This window comes from Lithobates pipiens, unplaced genomic scaffold (assembly GCF_037356315.1).
Source record: "Lithobates pipiens isolate NorthernLeopardFrog02 unplaced genomic scaffold, aLitPip1_a1.2 Scaffold_27, whole genome shotgun sequence".
NCBI classification, from domain to species: Eukaryota; Metazoa; Chordata; class Amphibia; order Anura; family Ranidae; genus Lithobates; species Lithobates pipiens.
This window is the reverse complement of record NW_027507788.1, coordinates 64,000,689-64,022,405: the sequence shown is the minus strand read 5'-3', so window position 1 is coordinate 64,022,405 and position 21,717 is coordinate 64,000,689. Positions and strand designations below refer to the sequence as shown.

Below are 21,717 nucleotides of genomic sequence, written 5' to 3'. Positions count from 1 at the left end.
TATTTCGTTCTCAAGTCACTTAGCTTGTCCAGGCTCTGGATCGATTCTGTTTTAAGTCAGGAACTACCCAGAAGCCAGAACCAGCAGCTGACTCAGCCTCTCCGCACACCGCTCAGAGCATGCTCCTGCACAGCCTGTTGCTTCAATGGGAGCTGGAGGGGCACAGCAGGGAGTGACTGACAGTTACTGGCTCTTTGTAGACTGAATACCAATAACTTAATGATCAGCTGTGTTTGATTGCTCACTTCACGGTCTTGGAGGCAGCAGGGGACAGATGCAGCTGGGATTGGTGCTGCAGCCATGTAGGGGAGTATGCTTGTTTACTTTTTATGTCCAAACTTATTTTAACCTATCCAAAACAAACCATCCAAAATAAAGATAAAAAAATCCACATGGGCTCCTAGTTCAAATTATTTACCAAAGAAATGAAAACACATTTTTCCTCCGTTTTACTTGTGTTACACATCCTGGAGCTACCTTGTCAGAAGTTCATTGTGCAATTTCATTGATGCTCATCATGAATTTCTCAACCTGAGAATGATCAGATAGATGTCTGCATATCCTCTCCCGTCTATTGCCTGTTCATATCTGTCCCATGTAGGCATGCAGAATGAGCCAGGGACATCATGGGGCAGGACAACAGGCACCAGAATTTACTACTGATATTTAGGCCATAGAACATCCGAATGACATTTTTCAAAATGTCTGCTACTATGGCATTTCCTTTATCTATTATTTGTGTAAGTGCCTTGTGAAGATTGTTTTCTTCAAACTGTATAACATTGCCTTTTCTAAAATTAACTTTGGTTGCTTATGGGGAGGACAGAAGGCCATCTAGATCAGAATAGTATGGTAACATCACAAACTGTTAAAACGAATGCAAGAGAATGAAATCTCGATTCAAAATAGGTCCATGTTATGTATTTTTTTTGTTTATATATATATACTGTATGATTTATTTTACCCAATAGCATGGATGTAACCTTCATTGTGCAAAGTGGAATTCCAAATAAAGACCAACTACATGGACATTACATGAACACATTAAAATGGATGTCATTATTTTACCTGTTCAGATCCAAAGTACCACACGGCTTGTATATCTTGATGCTCCACTAGGTATTTGGTCAAATGGTCACGGCCACCAGTAAGAATATTCACAACTCCCCCTGGAAGGTCTGAGGTGTCAAATACCTTTATGAAAAATAAAAATCATTATTACCAAAAATAGCACACCCTATATAAGAAATGCTGTGAGCTGTATATAATAATCTGCTATGATCAGGGAAGAGGGTGAACAGGAAAAATTAAAGTGGTTCTAAAATCTAAGCATTTTTTGACAAAACAAAGAAGCCACCAGGGTGCTAAACAGTAAACATAGCAATGATAAAAATATGTAGGTAAACAGTGGTAAACAGCTAAGGCATAGGAAGTGGATACTCGGAAAAACTAACACACAGCTGGGATGGTGAAAGCCCAATCTGCCTGCAGTATTATGCCGCGTACACACGATCGAACATGCCAACAACAAAATCCTGGATTTCCGACAGATGTTTTCTTAAACTTGTTCTGCATACACACAGTCGCACAAATGTCAGAAATTTCGATTGCCAAGAACGCGCTGAAGTACAACACATACAATGGCACTAGAAAAGGTTCAATAGCCAGTGTGCCACCCTTTTGGCTCCTTCTGCTAATCTCATGTTAGTAGAAGTTTGGTGAGAGACGATTCGCGCTTTTCAGCCTCGTGCTTTTCCAATCGCTACTGCTCTTCAGTTTGTGCTTGTGAGTTCGTATCTGGTTTTCAGTGTGTGCTATTTCTAGTAGGCATTTGATTTTCAGTGCGTTCTTGTCTGCTCATTTCTGATTTTTAGGTCGCTCTTCTCAGGCCTTTCTGATTTTCAATGCATTCTGTTAGTCGACCGCTTTGAAGCCATGTTGCTGTTACGCACTCGTCACAGAGTTCGTGCTATGCAGGGGGCGTGGTGTTGGGGTTCTTACTTTGACCAAAGCCCAGTCCATGAATAGGGCGGGGAGGAGTTCATGGATGAAGAAGGGTGACGGATTCTCGCACATGCCTTTGTTGCGAGAGATCCAGGAGAATAATCCTGATGATTTCAGGAATTCTCAGGATGACAAACCCCATTTTTCACTGTTTTCTTGGCTTTGCTGTCCCCTTATATTACCAAGCAGGACACATGCATGCAGCAAGCCATTATTCCCGAGCAAAGGCTCGTCACCGTGTTACGGTACTTGGCAACGGAGAGAAGTCTGCAGGACATCAAGTTCTCGACAGGCATCTCCGAATCATTTTTCCACAAACCTGTTTGCCCATTATTCAGATCCTGCAGAAGGACTATATTAGGGTAAGTTTTCTCCTTTAACGTCACATTCTATGTATTTAATGTTTGCTAATGTATTGTATTTCGATCATTCCCTAATTACCATGATTGTAAAATGCTGTCCTGCAGTTTTTAATGCTCCTTTAAGTCCTTCATGCATATTTGCCTTCACTAACCTCTCCAGCATGCTATCCTGGGCCCATACACATCTAATCTAGTCACTTACTGTATTTTGTCAGCTTCATAGTAGTGCTTTACCCTAAACACCCCCACAATGTGTTCAAATGTTATTTTTGTCCTTAAATTCAGGCAGAGTGTAAGAAGCTTTTTTTGGAGTCCCAAATTCATTTGGAACCCTCCCTCCCCTCAACCGCTAAGTCAACCGATACCAATACTCTATCTGCTGGCTTTGCCAATCCCATACACACTATTCTACCTCTTTTGTGGTCATATTTATGGATGAATTCACCAATGCATGTAGTGAAAGGGCCTGTCTGTATACTTTCAAATGGTGCTGTTTAAAGTTTTGTTCTCCTGTTATCTTGATAGGTAATTGCAGAATGTAAAAATGCTTTAATCTGGACAGTGTGTGTACTATTTTTTTTCACTCCGCAGTTTCCTTCAATGCCACAGGAATGGCAGACTGTGGCTTCCCAATTTGCCCAGCGTTGGGACTTTCCCAACTGCGGAGGGGCAATCGATGGGAAACACATCCACATCATCCCACCCCCAACTAGGGGTCATACTATTATAATTATAAGGGGTTTAATAGTATTGTGATGTTGGCGGTGGTGTTGCGACATAAGAGTTTCTCTATGTGGATGTGGGGAAGAATGGCCGGATGCCAGTCATCGCCCAGACCGAGTTCTATGGACTGCTCCAGAGTGGTGGCTTGGGCTCGCCACCTCGGCAACTTGGCTGGTCTACCGTTCATCTTTGTCACTGATGAAGCATTTGGGCTGGATGATCACGTGATGTGGCCACTCCCGATCAGGACCCACACCCCGGACCAGAGGGTTTTTAACTACCAGCTGGCCAGAGCCAGAAGAGTGGTGGAGAATGCTTTCGGCATAAAAGCTAGCCAGTTCCGCCTATTCCTGGTGCCAGTCAACATGGCGGAATGTAAACTAAACCATATACAATTCTTGCATGCTGCATTCTACACAACTTTTTTAGGAGAAATGCTACAAACTTTGTGGTCTCAGTTGAGCTTGAGGCCGGATTTCCAGAACAAACAACAACCCTAACAGCACTTGAACCTGGCTGCCCTGGCTTGCCCCCCCAAAGCGTCCGCAAGGTCCGTCAAAAATATATGGAGTACTTTGCGGGTTGGGGGGGTTCATTGATAAACATTTTTAAAATAACATTTTATTTTAAACTAAAATATTTCATTTCATTTACTGCTTGTGTTTTTTTTAGTTGTCTCCGAGGTTCTCCAATGGGTTTTTCTTTTTGCCCATTTTCTTCAATACTGCAAACGTACAGTAATTTGATACATGAGGTGTCTCTTCTTCAGCCAACTATTATGTTGTGGGTCTGCCACACACACACACACACACACACACACACACACACACATTGTTTTTGTTGTTAATGTATGTATTAATGATTATAAAAAAACATCCTTTTCAGCACCATGAATTAATTGTTTTGAGTCCCGAAACTGGCCTGATTGGGGCAAATTTTAGAGCACTGTGGGGGTTATTTACTAAACAAAAAAAATACTTTGCACTGAAAGTGCACTTGTAGTGCCAAGTGGATTTGCCTTTAGTAAATAACCACCATTGTCACTGTAAACACCAACTTACTCCAAAAACTGGTATTGAGTATTGAAAGAAGGAACCGCACTTTGTTGAGTAGAATTTTTTTTAACTCAAAGCACATTCACATGTGCATTAGAAAAGGGTTTTTGAACAAACCAACATATTTGTTGTATAACATTTTAGGTTTGACAGTAGAAATAGCCTTTTTTGGGTTAAACAGGCACAACTCAGGAACTTACAAAGTTCAACTTTGACAAAGAGAAGGCAATATCAGATATTAGTATGTCAAAAGAAGATGTGGAGGAGCCCAGCTTGAGTCAGGTATAGTATTGCTTAACATATTTCTCAAAATTGTGTTTGATTGATGAACAATAAACTAAAACTATGTCCCATTTTCATACACAGGAGAGCATCAGCCAGGAGGAGGCTGTGGAAAGTGGCAGCCAGGAGGTGGCGGGGGAAAGTGGCAGCCAGGAGGTGGCCGGGCCCAGTAGCCTGACCGAATCCCAGGTGCCTCCCCTCCGCCTTCCAACAAAAAGGACCAGGAAGGGGAGTGCAGGAGTCAGCACTTTCTTTGATTCGAGAGGCTATTGCGGCCCTCAGAACCACCCCCAATATTCAAGAGGCCTATGCCTGCATGGTAGCCAGCAAAATGCAGGACATGGAGGTGGGCCAACCCCTCTTTTGTGAGGAAGTGACCTATCTGGCCCTAAAGGGGTTGACTGGCAAACTCCTAAGCAAAACCCACCTGTGTGAGTTGGACTATCCTCCTCCTCCTCCACCTCCTGCCACAACTCCAACACCAGAACCAAAGCCCGGAAGCAAGTGTGGAAGGAAGACAAGAGTGTGATGGCCTGGGTTCAGTCTGGTCTGAAAAATGACGCAGGTTGTGTATGACCACAGCCTGGGGACATATATGTCATCTGCTGCTGCTCCCGATCTCTCGGGAGTCCTGTACTAGGTTGTGCTCCCTATTAAATGGACTCCTCAGGCTTCCAATTTTGCCTGTCAAATAGTTGATGTATGCCCTGGGGTACAAAGGCTTCACCAATTTCACCAGTTTATTCAGCATTGCCGTCCTCTTATTTTGTTATGACCCCTAATAAATGTCTATTTTTTCATCACAAATCCTTGGCTATGTGTTTTAGTTCAAAAAGGACAGTTTGTGAGTAGGCAGGTACATTTTAAAAATACAATGTCAAAATAACAAGGGACACCAACACCAACCAATCTCTTTGAGGTTAAAAAACTCAAGATAATAATGGTGCTGTGGTAACTTGACACACAAAACGAAAAAAAATAAATATTATGGAGACACTAAAAAAAAATAAAACCGCTGACTGTCATTTAAGTTGCTGCATTTTTATTCTAATTAAATCATTGCTACATTTACTGATTCAGCTCCCTGGTGGCTTCTTTGTTTTGCAAGCATCACAGATTCCCCTCAGATCCATTACACCTGGAACTGAATTACCCTTCCTGCTATTCTCCCTGGGTTGTTTTTTTTTCTGTGGTTCTGACCCTTGGTCATTATTGACCATTAGACAAGCTGCAGATCTTCCACCACCCATTTACTGCCACTTCCATTGACATATTCATCTGCTAATTAGCACCTATTGTAAGCACTTGGTATATGCTTTATTTGCACTTTGATACGTTAGAAGCATTTTTTTACCTTAATGCATTCCTTACATTAAGGTAAAAAAATTTAGGTAGCACTTTGGCCCTTCACCCCCCTTATACTCACATGAGCCCTCATTCGATCCAGGGCTGTACCCATTGATGAGCCTACAGGTGTGTCATAATAGGAAACAGCTTCCTGTGGTGGCACACCAAGAGGAGGAGGAGCCAGGAGTGCCAGTGGGGGACATGGGAAAAGCAGGATCGGGGCTACTCTGAGCAAATATATTGCACAGAGGAGGCAAGTATTAAAAAAAACTAAAATTTAAAAACAGAGTTATTACCTGTTAACTCACTTTCCAGGATGTCTTCCAAGATGGCTTATAGAGAGAGGGGCTCCCCCCACCTAGCACAGGAAACACATGATCCACATTATAAAAAAGACAAGCATAGCAACCAGACCCTCAGTCATAACAAATAACTGTAGGCATGGCAACAATAAAAACGTATCTTTTAAAACAATAACAGGACGGGAACTGGTGCCGTCCTGGAAGATTCCTGGAAACCGGGAAATAACTCACTTTTCCCCAAGTCATCAACCAGGACGGCTTGCAGAGAGGACCAAAAAGAACTTCAAGATTAGGGTGGGACAACAGCTTGAAGCACCTTTCTCCCGATGGCCTGTTCCTGGCTTGAGAACAGATCTGGTCGGTTATGTTTCATGAAGGGTTGGAAACTGGACCGGTTGCTGTTTTGCAGATCTGGGGAGAAGAAGCTCTGACCCTTTCAGCCCAAGAAGTGGCCACTGTTCTGTCAGAATGAGATTTCATGTTTTTCGGAGCAACTAGCAATAAAACCTGGTAAGCTTCTATCATTACAGGTGTCAATCACCTTGCAATAGTAATATTTTGATGCCCTCTTGCCTTTGTTTGGGCCCCAGAACAGAACTAGAGGTGGCTCTCCAATCTTTAGATCTCTCAATGTATGCTATCAGACAACTCCTTACAACTAATTTATTAAAGTCAGCTTCATTGGTATCTCTGCAAAGACTTAATCACGATTTTCTTAGTTAAATTAAAAATCTGAAGCCACTATGTGAAAGAACGCTGGGTCTAGAGAAAGAATTACAAAAACTAGGCATATGAGTGATATGCAAGGACAATCAGATACAATAACTCACACCCTACATAATAATCTTCATAAAAGAGATACCTATTGACATCTAGATAATAGGCTCTTCTATTTATTTAGGAGTTTTCTGCCCCAATGCCATACATACCCAAAATGCCCATACCTATGACCTTTCTCCCCTATGAATGCTGGTAGGAGGAACTGAGCAAAAAACAAACCTATTTTATGAATTAAAGGTGCTCTGCCCAATGTTAGAAATCAGACTCCACTCCAGCACCATATGGCCCATTGTGATACTGGTGCGTGCTAAGTTATGCAGATCACTACTTCAGGAGACTGAGCCTGTAGCAGTAACCATAACCCCATGTAAAGGGTCCAGCGTTGCAATCGATATAGCTTTACATATTCAACTACAATGTTAACCCCTCCATTGGAGGAAGAACACCATAAATATAACAATATAAAATGAGGAAACCTCCTAAGTTTACTTACAACTTAATGACTTAAGAAGGATGTTTTGCAACTTCTTCCATCTATCTCCAATGGTAGATGACTGGAACCATGTCCTCTAACCTTATCAGATTCAGGCACGGGGAGAGAATCAAGTGTGTTGAACGTAAGGGATTTGATCCTCTGCTGAATGAAGGCTCAGCAGTAAAAATCCATGGGCCTCCCATGTACATATGCAAAGACAAACACTCTCCAAAGACATGCACGTAAAACATAAAATTAAAGTACCTTGTAGAATACACAAGACCAATGCTCATAGTATGTAAGGTTCAATAAAGACAATAGTCTATGAGCATTGAGGTGTATTCATACAACAAATCTTGCAGAATCTTCTGCAACAAGGACCATCTCTCAAAGAAGACTAATGCAATAACCAATATCACATATAAATGTATTAGGTTGTGGAATTTATATGCATGTATGGCCTGAGAGATTGCATAAAGATACCCTGGTACGGTCTCAGCAACCAGAGATTTTTTTCCCTAACCCATTTACACCACTGTTTTCTATGTACATTAAAGCATGAAGACAACATATTGCAAATTTCACGTGACAATATAAAGGTCAGGTAAAAGCCTCCCAATTCATACAGTCACAAATACAAATGAGGGCTACACTTTAAACAGACCATTTGAACTATTACATTACATGGGCGGCACAGTGGTGTAGTGGTTAGCACTCTCATATAGCATTAAGAAGGGTCGCTGGTTCAAATCCCCACCAAGACACTACCTGCCTGGAGTTTGCATGTTCTCCCTGTGCCTGCGTTAGTTTCCTCTGGGAACTCCAGTTTCCTCCCACAAGCCAAAGACATGCAGGTAGGCTAATTGGCTTCTGTCCAAAATTGGCCCTAGCGTATGAATGGGGACCTTGGATTGTGGGCTCCTTGAGGGTAGGGACCAATGTGAGTGTACAATGTACAGGGATAGGGACAATTATAGACACTAACTCAGGTTGAACTGGATGGACTGGTGTCTTTATTCAACCTTACTAACTATGAAACTATATGCAGAGTCAAGATATTGAATCACACATGAGGCATGATCCACAATGGCACCAAAAGAATATAAAAAAAATAACACAAGCATTAGCTCCAATAATACAGAGAGACATAACATACTGGAAAAAGTATGAAGTCAGAGTCATAGTGTATTCATCTAATACCCAAACAAACAGTAATAGATATGCAATTGATGCCTATGCCACAAAGCCAACAATTCACATAATCACATGTCATAGATATAGCCTAGTCTCTGGCTACCAATCTATTATACATCTATCCAGTGGTGGAACCAAAGGAGCTCCAGGTGATAAAAGTCCAAGTTTAAGCACACAAACTGGCGTGCATAGCAGATACTATTAACCCATAATAGGTACAGCCTCAGCTCCTAGACATAACCAAATATTTTACTTGAAACAGAAGCAAGTATGAATCTCCTTAAAACAAAATCTTTAAACAACGTATATATACACATTGATTTCTGTACACCTAAATTGCTTTATATTAGCACACATTAAGGCTGCTTTCAAACTAAGGCACTTTACAGGTGCTATAGCGCTAAAAATAGTGACTGTAAAGAGCCTTTCCTCTCACTCCAGTGTAAAAGCCCAAGTGCTTTCACACCACACTGGAGTGGTGCACTGGCAGGACGATAAGAAAAAAAAAGTCCTGCAAGCAGCATCTTTGCAGCACCATAGAAGCGGTGTATATACCGCTCCTAAAGCGCCCCTGTCCATTGAAATTAATGGGCAGTTGGGATGAGCTCAGGCGTGTTCGCATGGAACACGTGCAGAGCCCGCCAGGAAGTGAGCGCAGCGCTGCGCTAATCACAGGCAGTGAGACATTGCCCCGATGCGTGGCTGCAGAGATCGGGCAATGTCTCACTGCCTGTAATTAGCGCAGTGCTGCGCTCACTTCCTGGCGGGCTCTGCACGTGTTCCATGCGAACACGCCTGAGCTCATCCCTAATGGGCAGCACCGTTGAACAGCCACTGCAGCAGTGCTTTGCGGGTGGTTTTTAACCCTTTTCGGCCGCTAGCATAGGTTAAAACCTCTGCATAAACTACGGTAAAGCACCGATAAAAATAGCCGCTCTTTACCGCTGACGACCCCAACGCCCCAGTATAAAAGTAGCCTAAGAGTCCATTCACACAGGGGCAACGCGACTTCCAGCGAGACTTTGGGAGGCAACTTGGACACGACTTGAGTATGAATCACAGCACGACTTGAGGCAACTTACAAGGCAAATTGAAGTTGCCTCCAGGACAGGGGGCTTTGCCAGTGACCAATCACATAATAATCAGCTCTGTGAGAAGGAGGGGTTTGGCTAGAAAACAATTTTTTACTTCCTGGAAAGTTGCTTCAGTTAAGACAGGGGATCAGACTTGGAGGCAAATCCCATTGAAATCAATGGGTACAAGTTGCCTAGAAGTCGGATTGAAGTAGTACAAGAACCTTTTCTGAAGTCGGAGCGACTTCAGTAGTGTACATTAAGACGGTTCTCATTCATTTACATTGATTTTATCATGTTGCGCCACTTGAGACAACTTGGGACGACTTCAAGTCGGACCCAAAGTTGCCCCTGTGTGAATGGACTCTAAGTGCCGGTTCACACTACCGCGACTTGTCAGGCGACTTAGCCGCCTGACAAGTCGCGCTCCGTTCTGTACTACGGAACCGTTCTAATAGGAGCGACTCAAGTCGCTCCGACTTAGAAAAAGGTTCCTGTAGTATTTTCGGGGCGACTTCAGGCGACTTGCATTGACTTCTATACAGAAGTCATTTTGCAAGTCGCCGCTGAAATCGTGTGCAGGTCGCGTCTGTGAGACGCGCTGCAAGTCACGTCGCCCCTGTGTGTCACTAAGAGCCGGTTCACACAGCGGGCGATGCGAGGCGACACGACTCGCCTCGCTCTCGCAAGTCGCCCCCGTTCTGTACAATGGAACCGTTCTGAGAGGAGCGACTCGAGTCGCTCCGACTCAGAAAAAAGGTTCCTGTACTACTTTTGGGCGACCTCGGGGCGACTTGCATTGACTTCTATACAGAAGTCATCTGCAAGTTGCCGCTGAGGTCGCGGCAGGTCGCGGCGAGGCAAGTCGGAGTCGCCTCGCCTCGCCTGCAGTGTGAACCGGCCCTAAGGATAGACAGACAAAGCCTCCCAGATCATAACAAGTCCAAATCAAGTGATAAGTGAAATCTGCTTATACCTTTGGAAGAGGTGGCGACCATATCAGCCCTGAAGTGTGCAATCAGAGGGCTAACACCTGCATGCATTAACAATCATTAAGCGACTGGTATGTGATTTTACATGTCAAATCGCATGCCAAATCGGCAGCAATTTCCGGCAATGGCATCATCCGAATTGGTGCAACACCATATTTGCATAGTTTCTATACTACTTTTGGCGACTTCGGGGTGGATTTCCATAGACATCTGTGCAGAAACCCGCACAGATGTCTGTGAAATCGCCCCTGAAGCCGGGACTGACATGCAGGAATGAAATTGTGCGAGTTCAGCTGAACTTGCACTATTTCATTCCTGCTGTCAACCTGCACTAAACACAGGTTTGTCTATGCAACCCTTGAATGGAATTTAAGCCCAGGAGCCTGTCAATTAAATGTTGCCAGATCCACATTGAAAAATTTTCTAGTTCAGCCTAGGGGTGGGTTATTACCCAAATCCAAGTACAGAAAATCCTAAATAAATCACATCAAACCTCACCAGGTTGTCACCTCCCCTTGCTGAAAAAAAGGAGAGTGTAATTGATGGTAAACATGGAGTAGGCAGACCCCTGGGAGCCCTGCACATGCACAAAAGTGACCTAAATGTAGGAAGGAGTTAACAGGTTGCAGCTTCTGCTGATTTTTCCTGCACCAGCTATTCAAATTGACAGGTGTTAGGGCCTCTACCCTGTGCTTGTAGGAGGCATGCAAACACCCATAGCAACCACCAAAGAGAAAACATCCTTCTAAGGGTAACCCCACACTGTGCCTCTCCAGAGTATGAGTATGGTAGGAAGGAGAGCTATAGGAGAAAAACTCCAAACAACCTACCTTGGAGCAATCTGCCAAATTCTATAGTAGGCATCATGGCGGAACCAGACTGCATGCTGTAGTTTTTGCGGACCAGATGAAGTCTGTTGTAATACTGCTGGGAAGATCCAAGTCTGCCTACTGCTTCATCCCCCCACCCATTTGTGCTCCCTCCCTGGTGTCTGTGGATGATGGCACCAGGGTATACTCACAAGCCCACATATTGTTTTCCATTCAGGGGGACCTGCAACATAGCAGGCTGCATTCTGTCCTGGCCTACACACCATAGATCACCTGCCTCAGCAGACATGCTTGACCAAATGTTAATGAGGGAGGGCTTCACGATGATAGCTGCTTTTCCTCCGGTGGAGAAGGAACCTTTGGGAAAACCAAGAAAAAGTTTATCAATTCTTTTTTCATGCTGTCTAGAAACCATTTAAAGAGTGTTGCAGCACTGGAGCTGGTAGTAGATAACCCGTGCTTGCATCTTTTCCTTAGGTGTTTCCCCTTTTGCTCTCTTATTGTTCCCATCCTTTGTCCTACAGTGAGAGGACACAAGGTGGTAAGAGCCTTTTACAATGAGAGACAGGGTGCAGACAATCATAGCAGCACCCCAGCCACCTAGGAAGACCCAAATGAAGCTCCACCACCAGTAGGGAAAAAGGGATACACAAACAGCCAGACTTCCGAGACCAGCTGTGCTACTCTGTGGATAGTACAGGGAATCAAACCAAACCCCACGGTGCCCCCTCCACCAGGGAGTGAGAAAAGAGGAACTCCCATTTGCCTCATTCTCACCTTAATGCCAGAGTCTGCAGGTGCTCCACACCTGCTTTCCCGTATACAGTCTCCTCCCTGGTGAATTACTAGCACAGAGGATGGACAAACTGGCTTCCACCATCTTCTCTGTAGCCCTGAAAAGTCGAGCAGTGAGGATCCCTGACTGGCACTGTGGATCAGGTGCCTCCCCTGGAACAGTGCATAGAGCTTGCCAGCACCGACCACCAGGCTGGTGTTTCCTGCCAAAAACATGGCCACCGAGCAATTTCCTCCACTCCCGACCTCCCTTCCTGCCAACTTTACATAAGCCCCCGCTCGTAGTGCCCATAGTGGAAATGGCCACACTGTAAGCATCAGGACACAGCAAGTCTGCACTGTTCCCAATGAGACTCACGGGTCAAAATCCAACACTGCCAGTGTACCTGACCCTAAACAGGCACACTGCCGACCACACTCCTCTGGAAGAGGACTCCAGACTCCCTTCCTTGGTAGCCTGAGAGAGCCCGAGCTACATGCCTCCTCAAGTTCACTGCCCATGTTCTGGGATGCTGTAGTCGGCAGGCCCCTGCCACCTAGTACGCAGGCCTGACAGGAGAAAAACAGATTTCTGTGTTCTGGGGAACACGTACACTGAGGGTCTGGTTGCTTTGCTTGTCTTTTTATAATGTGGATTATGTAGTTCCTGTGCTAGGTGGGAGGAGACCCTCTCTCTGTAAGCTATCCTGGAAAACTTACTGGGAAAAATAGAGTTTACAATCACTTTAAGCAGAGATGTCCTGAAAGGTACCATGTATCTTCACACCTTTTATGATGCTTCTGTTATAATGGCCCTACATATGATCAATTTCTACATTGCCTAAAATGCTAAAAAATCGTTTTGAGTACTTTTATTTATTTATTTATTTTTTACTTTAACTGATATTTCAGGTCTTTTTTTTTACGGTCACGGGAAGAAACAGAGAAAGAAAGTAAGGGGAGATGGAAGGAATAGAGGGAGGGAAAAGGGAGAAGGTAACAAATAGAGGGAGAGAGAGAAAAAAACAGGGAGAAAGGAAGGAGGGGAAACCACTATTCTTTACCTTTAAGAGGGATTTAAAGTTAGCAAATATACATTATACACTGCTCAAAAAAATGTAAGGAACACTTTTTAATCAGAGTATATAGCATCAAGTCAATTAATCTCCTGGGATATTGATCTGGTCAGTTAAGTAGCAGAGGGGGTTGTTAATCAGTTTCAGCTGCTTTGGGGTAATGAAATTAACAACAGTTGCACTAGATGGACAACAATGAGACAACCTCCAAAACAGTAATGGTTTTACAGGTGGAGGCCACTGACATTCTGTTCCCTACTCGACTTTTCTGACTGTTTTTCACTAGTTTTGCATTTGGCTAGGGTCAGTGTAACTACCGGTAGCATAAGGTGATACCTTGACCCTATAGAGGTTGCACAGGCAGTCCAACTCCTCCAGGATGGTTCATCATTCAGCATGTCCAGTTTGATGGTGGGTCAGTGATGGTCTGGGGAGGTATATCCATAGAAAGACACACAGACCTCTACAGGCTAGACAATGGCACACTGACTGCCATTAGGTATCGGGAGGAAATCCTTGGACCCATTGTCAGAGCCTACCCTGGTGCAGTGGGTTCTTCGTTTCTCCTGGTGCACGACAATGCCCGGCCTCATGTGGTAAGAGCATGCAGCCAGTTCCTTGAGGATGAAGGAATTTATACCATTGAATGCCCCCGCTCGCCTGACCTTAACTCAAACACCTCTGGGACATTATGTTTCGATCCATCCGACACCGCCTGGTTGCACCTCAGTCTCTTTAGGAGCTCAGTGATGCCCTGGTCCAGATCTGGGAGGAAATATCCCAGGACATCATCCGTCATCTCATTAGGAGCATGCACCAACATTGTCAGGCATGCATACATACATGCATGTGGGGGCCATACAAACTACCGAGTACCATTTTGAGCTGCTGCAATCAAATTTCAGCAGAGTGGACTAGCCTGCTGCATCAATTTTTCACTTTGATTTTCAGGGGGCTTTGAATTCAGCCCTCTATAGGTTAATAATTTTAATTTCCATCAAACAACGTGGCATCCTTTTGTTTCCTAACACATTACCCAGTCCATATCTGTATAGATATCCAGCATGGTATTTTTCCCCATTGGGAGATGTGTTTTCAAAGTGTTCCTTTAATTTTTTTGAGCAGTGTATATTCACACCTACTGTATGTAAGCAAGTCAGTGCAAGGTATATGTGTGTGTGTGCTGCAAATTAATTATTCTAAACGGCACCCCAACACACATGTACAGTATGAGGGGAAAAAAAAAACACCTGCCCTTTAGTGCACAAAAAAAAAAAAAAAAAGGATTTTTAAAACAGCTTAACTGTAAAATCCTTTTGTTTGATGTACATCAGGGGACACAGAGCCATATTACTTACAATGTGGGTTATAGGGCCACTGATAGGTGATGGACACTGACCTATGGCAAGAAGTGTACTCCCTATATAACCCCTCCCACTACTGGGAGTCCTCAATTTTGTAGCCAAGCAACACAAGTTTATACCAAGAAGGGAGTGACCTCTGTGTCCCCTAATGTACATCAAAGAAAAGAATTTTACAGGTAAGCTGTTTTAAAAATCCTGTTATTTTCTTACATCCGGGGACACAGAGCCATAGTACTTAATATGTGGTATGTCCCATAGCAATGGCAATTGAAAGGAGGGAGACAACAAAAAAAAGAGGAGGCCAGAGGACTCATACTGCAGTATGTAGTACACTGCACCCAGAGGCAATATCATCATGATCTTTAACATCGATTTGATAAAATCTGGTAAATGTATGAACTCAAGACCAAGTTGCAGCCTTACAGATCTGAGCCATAGAGGCCTGCTGATGCACCACCCAAGAGGCACCAATCACCTTGTTGAGTGTGCTTTAACATGAAAAGGAGGAATTTTCTTTAAGCCATAAGCCTGAATAATGACTTGACAAATCCATTTGGAAATAGTAGATTTTGATGCTGCCTGTCCCCTTTTCGGGCCTTCTGGCAGCACAAACAAAGCAACTGTTTTGCGAACCTGAGCGGTCACCTTTAAATAGACTGAATGCTCTAACTACATCAAGGGAATGTAGTGCCTTCTCTTCCCAAGATAGAGGCTCTGGGAAGAAAGAAGGAAGAATAATATCCTGGTTTAAATGAAAACCTGTCACCACCTTTGGTAGGAAATCAGAATGAGGACGTAAAACCACCTTATCCTTATGCATGATCAAATATGGCTCCTTACAAGAAAGAGCCGCTAGTTCCGATACTCTTCTAGTAGAAGAAATAGCAACCAGAAAGATTAACTTTCTAGTCAAAAGAACCAAGGGAATTTCCTGTAAAGATTCAAATGGCTGATTCAGCAAAGCCGATAAGACCAAATTTAAATCCCAAGGATTTAGAGGTGCCTTGATAAGGGGATTAATCCGTGTTACCCCCTGAAAAAAGCTATTCACCAGAGAGTGGGAAGCAAGAGGCCGTTGAAAAAATACTGACAAGGCCGAGATCTGGCCCTTGATAGTACTCAAGGCCAGCTTCATTTCTAATCCCATTTGCAGGAAATCAAGGATCCTACCTATGACATATTTCCTGGGGTGCCCACCCCTGGATCCACACCAAGAAACATATGCCTTCCAGACTCTATAGTAAATGATTCTGGAAGCCGTAAAAACTGATCCCATGGGAAGACTAATGCATCTGTTCTGCATGCTAACGAATCCCTCGTTCTCCTCACAATGTTGTTGACTTTGTTGTTGAATCTGGACGTGAACAGGTCCACGTCTGGAATACACCCTTTTCAGACATATCGCTAGGAAGATGCCATTCCCCCGGAAATAATTGTTGGCGACTCAAGTAGTCCGCTTGCCAATTCTCTATTCCTGGAATTAATATTGCTGTCAGGCAAGGAATGTTGTGTTCTGCCCAAGCTAGAACATGATTCGCCTCTTTTTGGGCTGCACGACTTCTTGTGCCCCCCTGGTGATTGATGTAAGCCACAGCTGTGACATTGTTGGACTGAATCCTGACAGGACAATTCCTTAGTCTGACCGTCCAAGACTTTAGGGCCAAACCTACTGCCCGAATCACCAAAATGTTGATAGGCAAGGTCCTCTCTAACTTGGACCATCTCCCCTGGACAAAATCTTCTTCCAGGACTGCTCCCCAGCCTAGAAGGCTGGCATCTGTTGTCACCACTTTCCAGGAAACTGGTATAAACGATTTCCCTTTTGGAGGTTGCTGGATATCAACCACCAATTTAGGCTCCGACATACGTCGGGAGTCAAGCGTATTGGAAAATCCAAGGCCTGAACCTTTTTGTTCCAGGCCGTCAGGATGGTGGAAGTAGTCTTGAGTGAAACTGCGTGTAAGGGACGGCCTTGAAGGAGGCCACCATTTTCCCCAACAATCTCATGCACAACCGAATGGAAGGATTTTCCCTTGCTTTGATAAGTTGAATTAGTCCTATAATGGAACCGATTCTTGTCTGGGGTAAGAATACCTTCTTCTGTAAGGTATCTATGACCAGCCCCAAGTACTGTAATCTCCTTGAAGGTTTTAAGGAGGATTATTCTAGGTTGAGTATCCAACCTAGAGATTCCAGGTAGTTTACAGCTGTGATCAGACTCTGGTTTAGACCTGAGACTGAATGAGCTATTAAAACTAGATAGTCTAAATAGGCTAGGATCATTATGCTTTGAGCCCTTGATCTGGCTAAAGGAGGTGCCAGAATTTTTGAGAACACCCGTGCTGCTGTGGCTAGACCGAATGGCAGGGCCACAAACTGAAAAAGATGATTTTCTAATTCAAAGCACAGAAATTTCTGGTGAGTGGGAAATATTGGCATGTTAAATATGCATCTTTGATATCGATAGAAGCCAAAAACTCCGCTCCTTGCAGGATGGAAACAACCGATCGGATTGACTCCATGCGAAAGGATTGGATGTTTAAGTGCCGATTCAGATCTCTGAAATCTAGAATGGGTCTTACCTCTCCCCCCCGTCTCCAACAAAAACCTGTGCCCTGTTCCACTAAGGGAACCTCTGATATCACCGACTGGGATAATAGATGATCCAGAGCTAGAAAGAGACTTCTTTTTTCTTTGGATCATTGGGAACATTTGACCTTAGAAAACGAGACGGAAACTCTCAGAACTCTAGTTTGTAACTACTAGTTACAAACTAGTTGATTGTGGGAACCTAGGGGTTACCCACAATCCTGGACCTGCAACAGCACCCTGCCAGTAAAAACTTTATGGCCTTACTACCAAAAAGTACTGGATCCCAGGGTCCAGCTCTCTAAAAAGAGAAGCATTTGCAAGCAAAACCTTGTTTCTTTGGACAGGAGGCCCGAGTACCATTTATTTAGCCCATGAAAGGACATCTGAACAAGTCCGGTCAGCATGGCTAGCCCCAGCAAGGATTGCTTCCAGTAGAGCACAGCACATCTTTACTCGTGACCATCACCTTAGACACTGGAGAAAAAACTGAGGACTCCCAGTAGTGGGAGGGGTTATATAGGGAGTACACTTCTTGCCTTAGGGTGTGCCAGTGTCCATCACCTATCAGTGGCCCTAGAACCCATAGTAAATACTATGGCTCTGTGTCCCCTGATGTAAGAAAATAAATATGTGTCACAAAGAACACATAGAAGGTGTTTATGTAAATGCTCAGCTTGGCCAAATATGTTTATCCCCATGAAGAAAGGATTAGCAAGAATGGCTTCATGCTTACTAGTGCTACTTATGCCGCGTACACATGATCAGACTGTCCGAAGGACTTAGCCCGGCGGACAAACTGCCGGACTTTGAAGCGGAGGTCTGCCGGACTTTCCGAACGAGCAGACCTGCTCACACACAACCAGACTACTATGGCGGGAGTCGTCTGGACTTTTGAAATTAACGGACTTGCCCACACACGGAGGAAAGTCCGTTCATCTTGAGCGCGGCTCCAGGTAGCCGGGACTAGAGAAGGAAGTCAATGTCACTGCCTTCGGTGGCGAGACTGACACGTCGCTGGCCCTGTCACCTGGTATGGACTTAAAGGGGAAGCCCTACGTCGAAAAAAAATGGTGTGGGGGTCCCCACAAAATCCATATCAGACATTTATCCGAGCACGCAGCCCGGCTGGTCAGGAAAGGGGGTGGGGACGAGCAAGCCAGCCCCCTCCTGAACCGTACCAGGCGGCGTGCCCTCAACATGTTGATGAAGACAAGGGCCTCTTCCCGAAAACCCTGGCCGTTGGTTGTTGGGGTCTGCAGGCGGGGGGCTTATCGGAATCCGGGAGCCCCCTTTATTAAGGGGGCCCTCAGATACCGGCCCCCCCCACCCTATGTGAATGAGAATGGGGTACAATGTACCCCTACCCATTCACCTGGACAAAAAAAAAAAAAAAAGTAAAAAAAAAAAACACCACACAAGGATTTAAAATAATTTAGTGCACAGCTCCGGGGGTCTTCTTCTGTCTTGGGGGGTCTTCTCGCCGGACTCCTCTGCTATCTTCTGCTAGCTCTCTAGCTCTTTTACTAGCGGAGGAGCCCGGCTTTCTTCTTCATTGCCGCCAGGGGGTCTTCTTCTGACTTCGGGGGTCTTGTCGAAGACCACAGTAAAGTTAGCCCAATATTTGTTTTATATTGTGAAAGATAGTGTTACGTAAATTGATACCCAAAATGTCACACTTCACAATTGTGTCCGCTCGTGGAATGGCGACAAACTTAAAAATCTCCATAAGAGGTGGTTAAAAAATCCTACAGGTTGCATGTTTTGAGTTACGGAAGTCTAGGGCTAGAATTATTGCTAGAATTATTGCTAGAATTATTGCTAGAATTATTGCTCTTGCTCTACCTATCACGACAATACCTCATGTGTGTGGTTTGAACACCGTTTTCATATGCAGGCGCTACTCTTGTATGAGTTTCCCTTCAGCACGCGAGCTCGGCGGGATGGGGCGCGCTAAATTTTTTTAATTTATTTTACTGTTTATTTTTTAGTTTTACACTGTTCTTTAAAAAAATAAAAATAAATTAAAAAAAAAACACGGGTTACAATTTAACCACTTGCCGACCGCCGCACGACGATGTACGTCGACAGAATGGCACGGGCAGGCATAAGGGCTTACATGTACGTCCCTGCCTGCCCGCGGGTCGGGGGCCCGATCGGGCCCCCGCCCGGTGCCTGCGGCGGTCGGTATTCGTTCGGGAGCGATCCCGGACGAGGGGACGGCCATTCATTCATGGCCACCCCCTCGCGATCGCTCCCGACGAATGAAAATGTCCCGTGACATCACTTCCTCTCCTGTAATGTAAACACAGGAGAGGAAGTGATGTATTCTCTCCTCCGTGTCGGTATTTTTCGTTCCGGCACCGAGGAGAGAGCATCGGTGAGTTGCACAAGCACTACACTACACAGTAGAACATGCCAGGCACACTAACACCCCCCCTTTACCCCCCGATCACCCCCCAATTACCCCAGTCACAGTGACACCAATTGCTTTTTTTTTTTTTTTTTGCATTGGTGTCATTTGTGACTGTAATAACTGTTAGGGCAGTTAAGGTTAGCCCCCTTTAGTTCTAATGTGCCCCCCTAACCCCCCCAATAAAGGTTTAACCCCATGATCACCCCCCCCTTGCCAGTGTCACTAAGGCTGGGTTCACATTGCAGCGGTTTATGAGAACGAATGTGATTCGCACCGCACTGCAGTGCAAATCACATCCGATCTCTGTGCGATTCGAGTTCAGCCATACAGATAGTATGGCTGAATTCGTGTCGCACCCGCCGCAAATTCGCACGGGACCCTTTTTTTGGCCCGCAGCAGAATCGGATCGCATGGGTGTTCACACCATGCGATCCGAGTTTGCAGATCGCACTGCGATATGCGAACTGATCTGGGGGTGTCATTAACATTTCACTGACACTCCCAGCAGTTCGCATAGGGCAGTGTGAACTTCCGCCGGGAGGCATGCGATGCGGGAACCCGCCGCGGATTCCTGGCGTTCCCGCATCGCTCCAGTGTGAACCCAGCCTAATAAGCGATCATTTTTCTGATAGCCGTATTAGTGTCACAGGTGACGCTAGTTAGGCAGGTAGGTATTTAGGTTCGCCGCAGCTTTTTATAGCGCCAGGGACCCCCATATACTACCGCATAAAGCCCCCTGATTGCCCCCTAGTTAACCCTTTCACCAGTGATCACCATATAACTGTTACAGGTGACGCTGGTTGGTTAGTTATTTTTTTATAGTTTCAGGGCACCCGCCATTTATTACCTAATAAAGGTTTAACCCCCTGATCACCCGGCGGGTGTCATTTGTGACTGTAATAACTGTTAGGGCAGTTAGGGTTAGCCCCCTTTAGTTCTAAGGTACCCCCCTAACCCCCCCAATAAAGGTTTAACCCCGTGATCACCCCCCGTCGCCAGTGTCACTAAGGCTGGGTTCACATTGCAGCGGTTTATGAGAACGAATGTGATTCGCACCGCACTGCAGTGCAAATCACATCCGATCTCTGTGCGATTCGAGTTCAGCTATACAGATAGTATGGCTGAATTCGTGTCGCACCCGCCGCAAACTCGCACGGGACCCTTTTTTTGGTCCGCAGCAGAATCGGATCGCATGGGTGTTCACACCATGCGATCCGAGTTTACAGATTGCACTGCGATATGCGAACTGATCTGGGGGTGTCATTAACATTTCACTGACACTCCCAGAAGTTCGCATAGGGCAGTGTGAACTGCCGCCGGGAGGCATGGGATGCGGGAACCCGCCGCGGATTCGTGGCGTTCCCGCATCGCTCCAGTGTGAACCCAGCCTAATAAGCGATCGTTTTTCTGATCGCTGTATTAGTGTCACAGGTGACGCTAGTTAGGCAGGTAGGTATTTAGGTTCGCCGCAGCTTTTTATAGCGCCAGGGACCCCCATATACTACCGCATAAAGCCCCCTGATTGCCCCCTAGTTAACCCTTTCACCAGTGATCACCATATAACGATTACAGGTGACGCTGGTTGGTTAGTTATTTTTTTATAGTTTCAGGGCACCCGCCATTTATTACCTAGTCTCACTAGTGTACCCCTAAATTTAGGGGTGTCTACTTTCCAAAATGGGGTCATTTGGGGGGGGTTTGTGCCATCTTGGCATTTTATGGCCTTCAAAACTGTAACGCCCTTAGAAAGCCTGAAGGCGGTGCTTGGTTTTCGGGGCCCCGTACGCGACTAGGCTCCCAAAAAGTCCCACATATGTGGTATCCCCGTACTCAGGAGAAGCAGCAGAATTTATTTTGGGGTGTCATTTCACATATGCCCATGGCATGCATGAGCAATATATCATTTAGTGACAACTTTGTGAAAAAAAAAAAAAAAAAGTTTGTAATTTTCCCGCAACTTGTGGCAAAATATAAAATATTCCATGAACTCAACATGCCTCTCACTAAATAGCTTGGGGTGTCTACTTTCTAAAATGGGGTCATTTGTGGGGGTTTTGTGCCATCTTGGCATTTTATGGC

At 44.9% G+C, this 21,717-nt stretch overlaps 1 protein-coding gene across 1 annotated transcript in view; it reads right to left on the bottom strand.

Annotated features, from left to right (window-relative positions):
* ALDH16A1 (aldehyde dehydrogenase 16 family member A1) overlaps positions 1 to 21,717 on the bottom strand; it is a 350,717-nt gene that overhangs the window by 57,074 nt on the left and 271,926 nt on the right. The window contains exon 16 of the mRNA XM_077457008.1: positions 1,069 to 1,194. Within this exon, the coding sequence (XP_077313134.1) occupies positions 1,069 to 1,194 (126 nt within the window). The remainder of the gene's footprint in view (positions 1 to 1,068; positions 1,195 to 21,717) is intronic.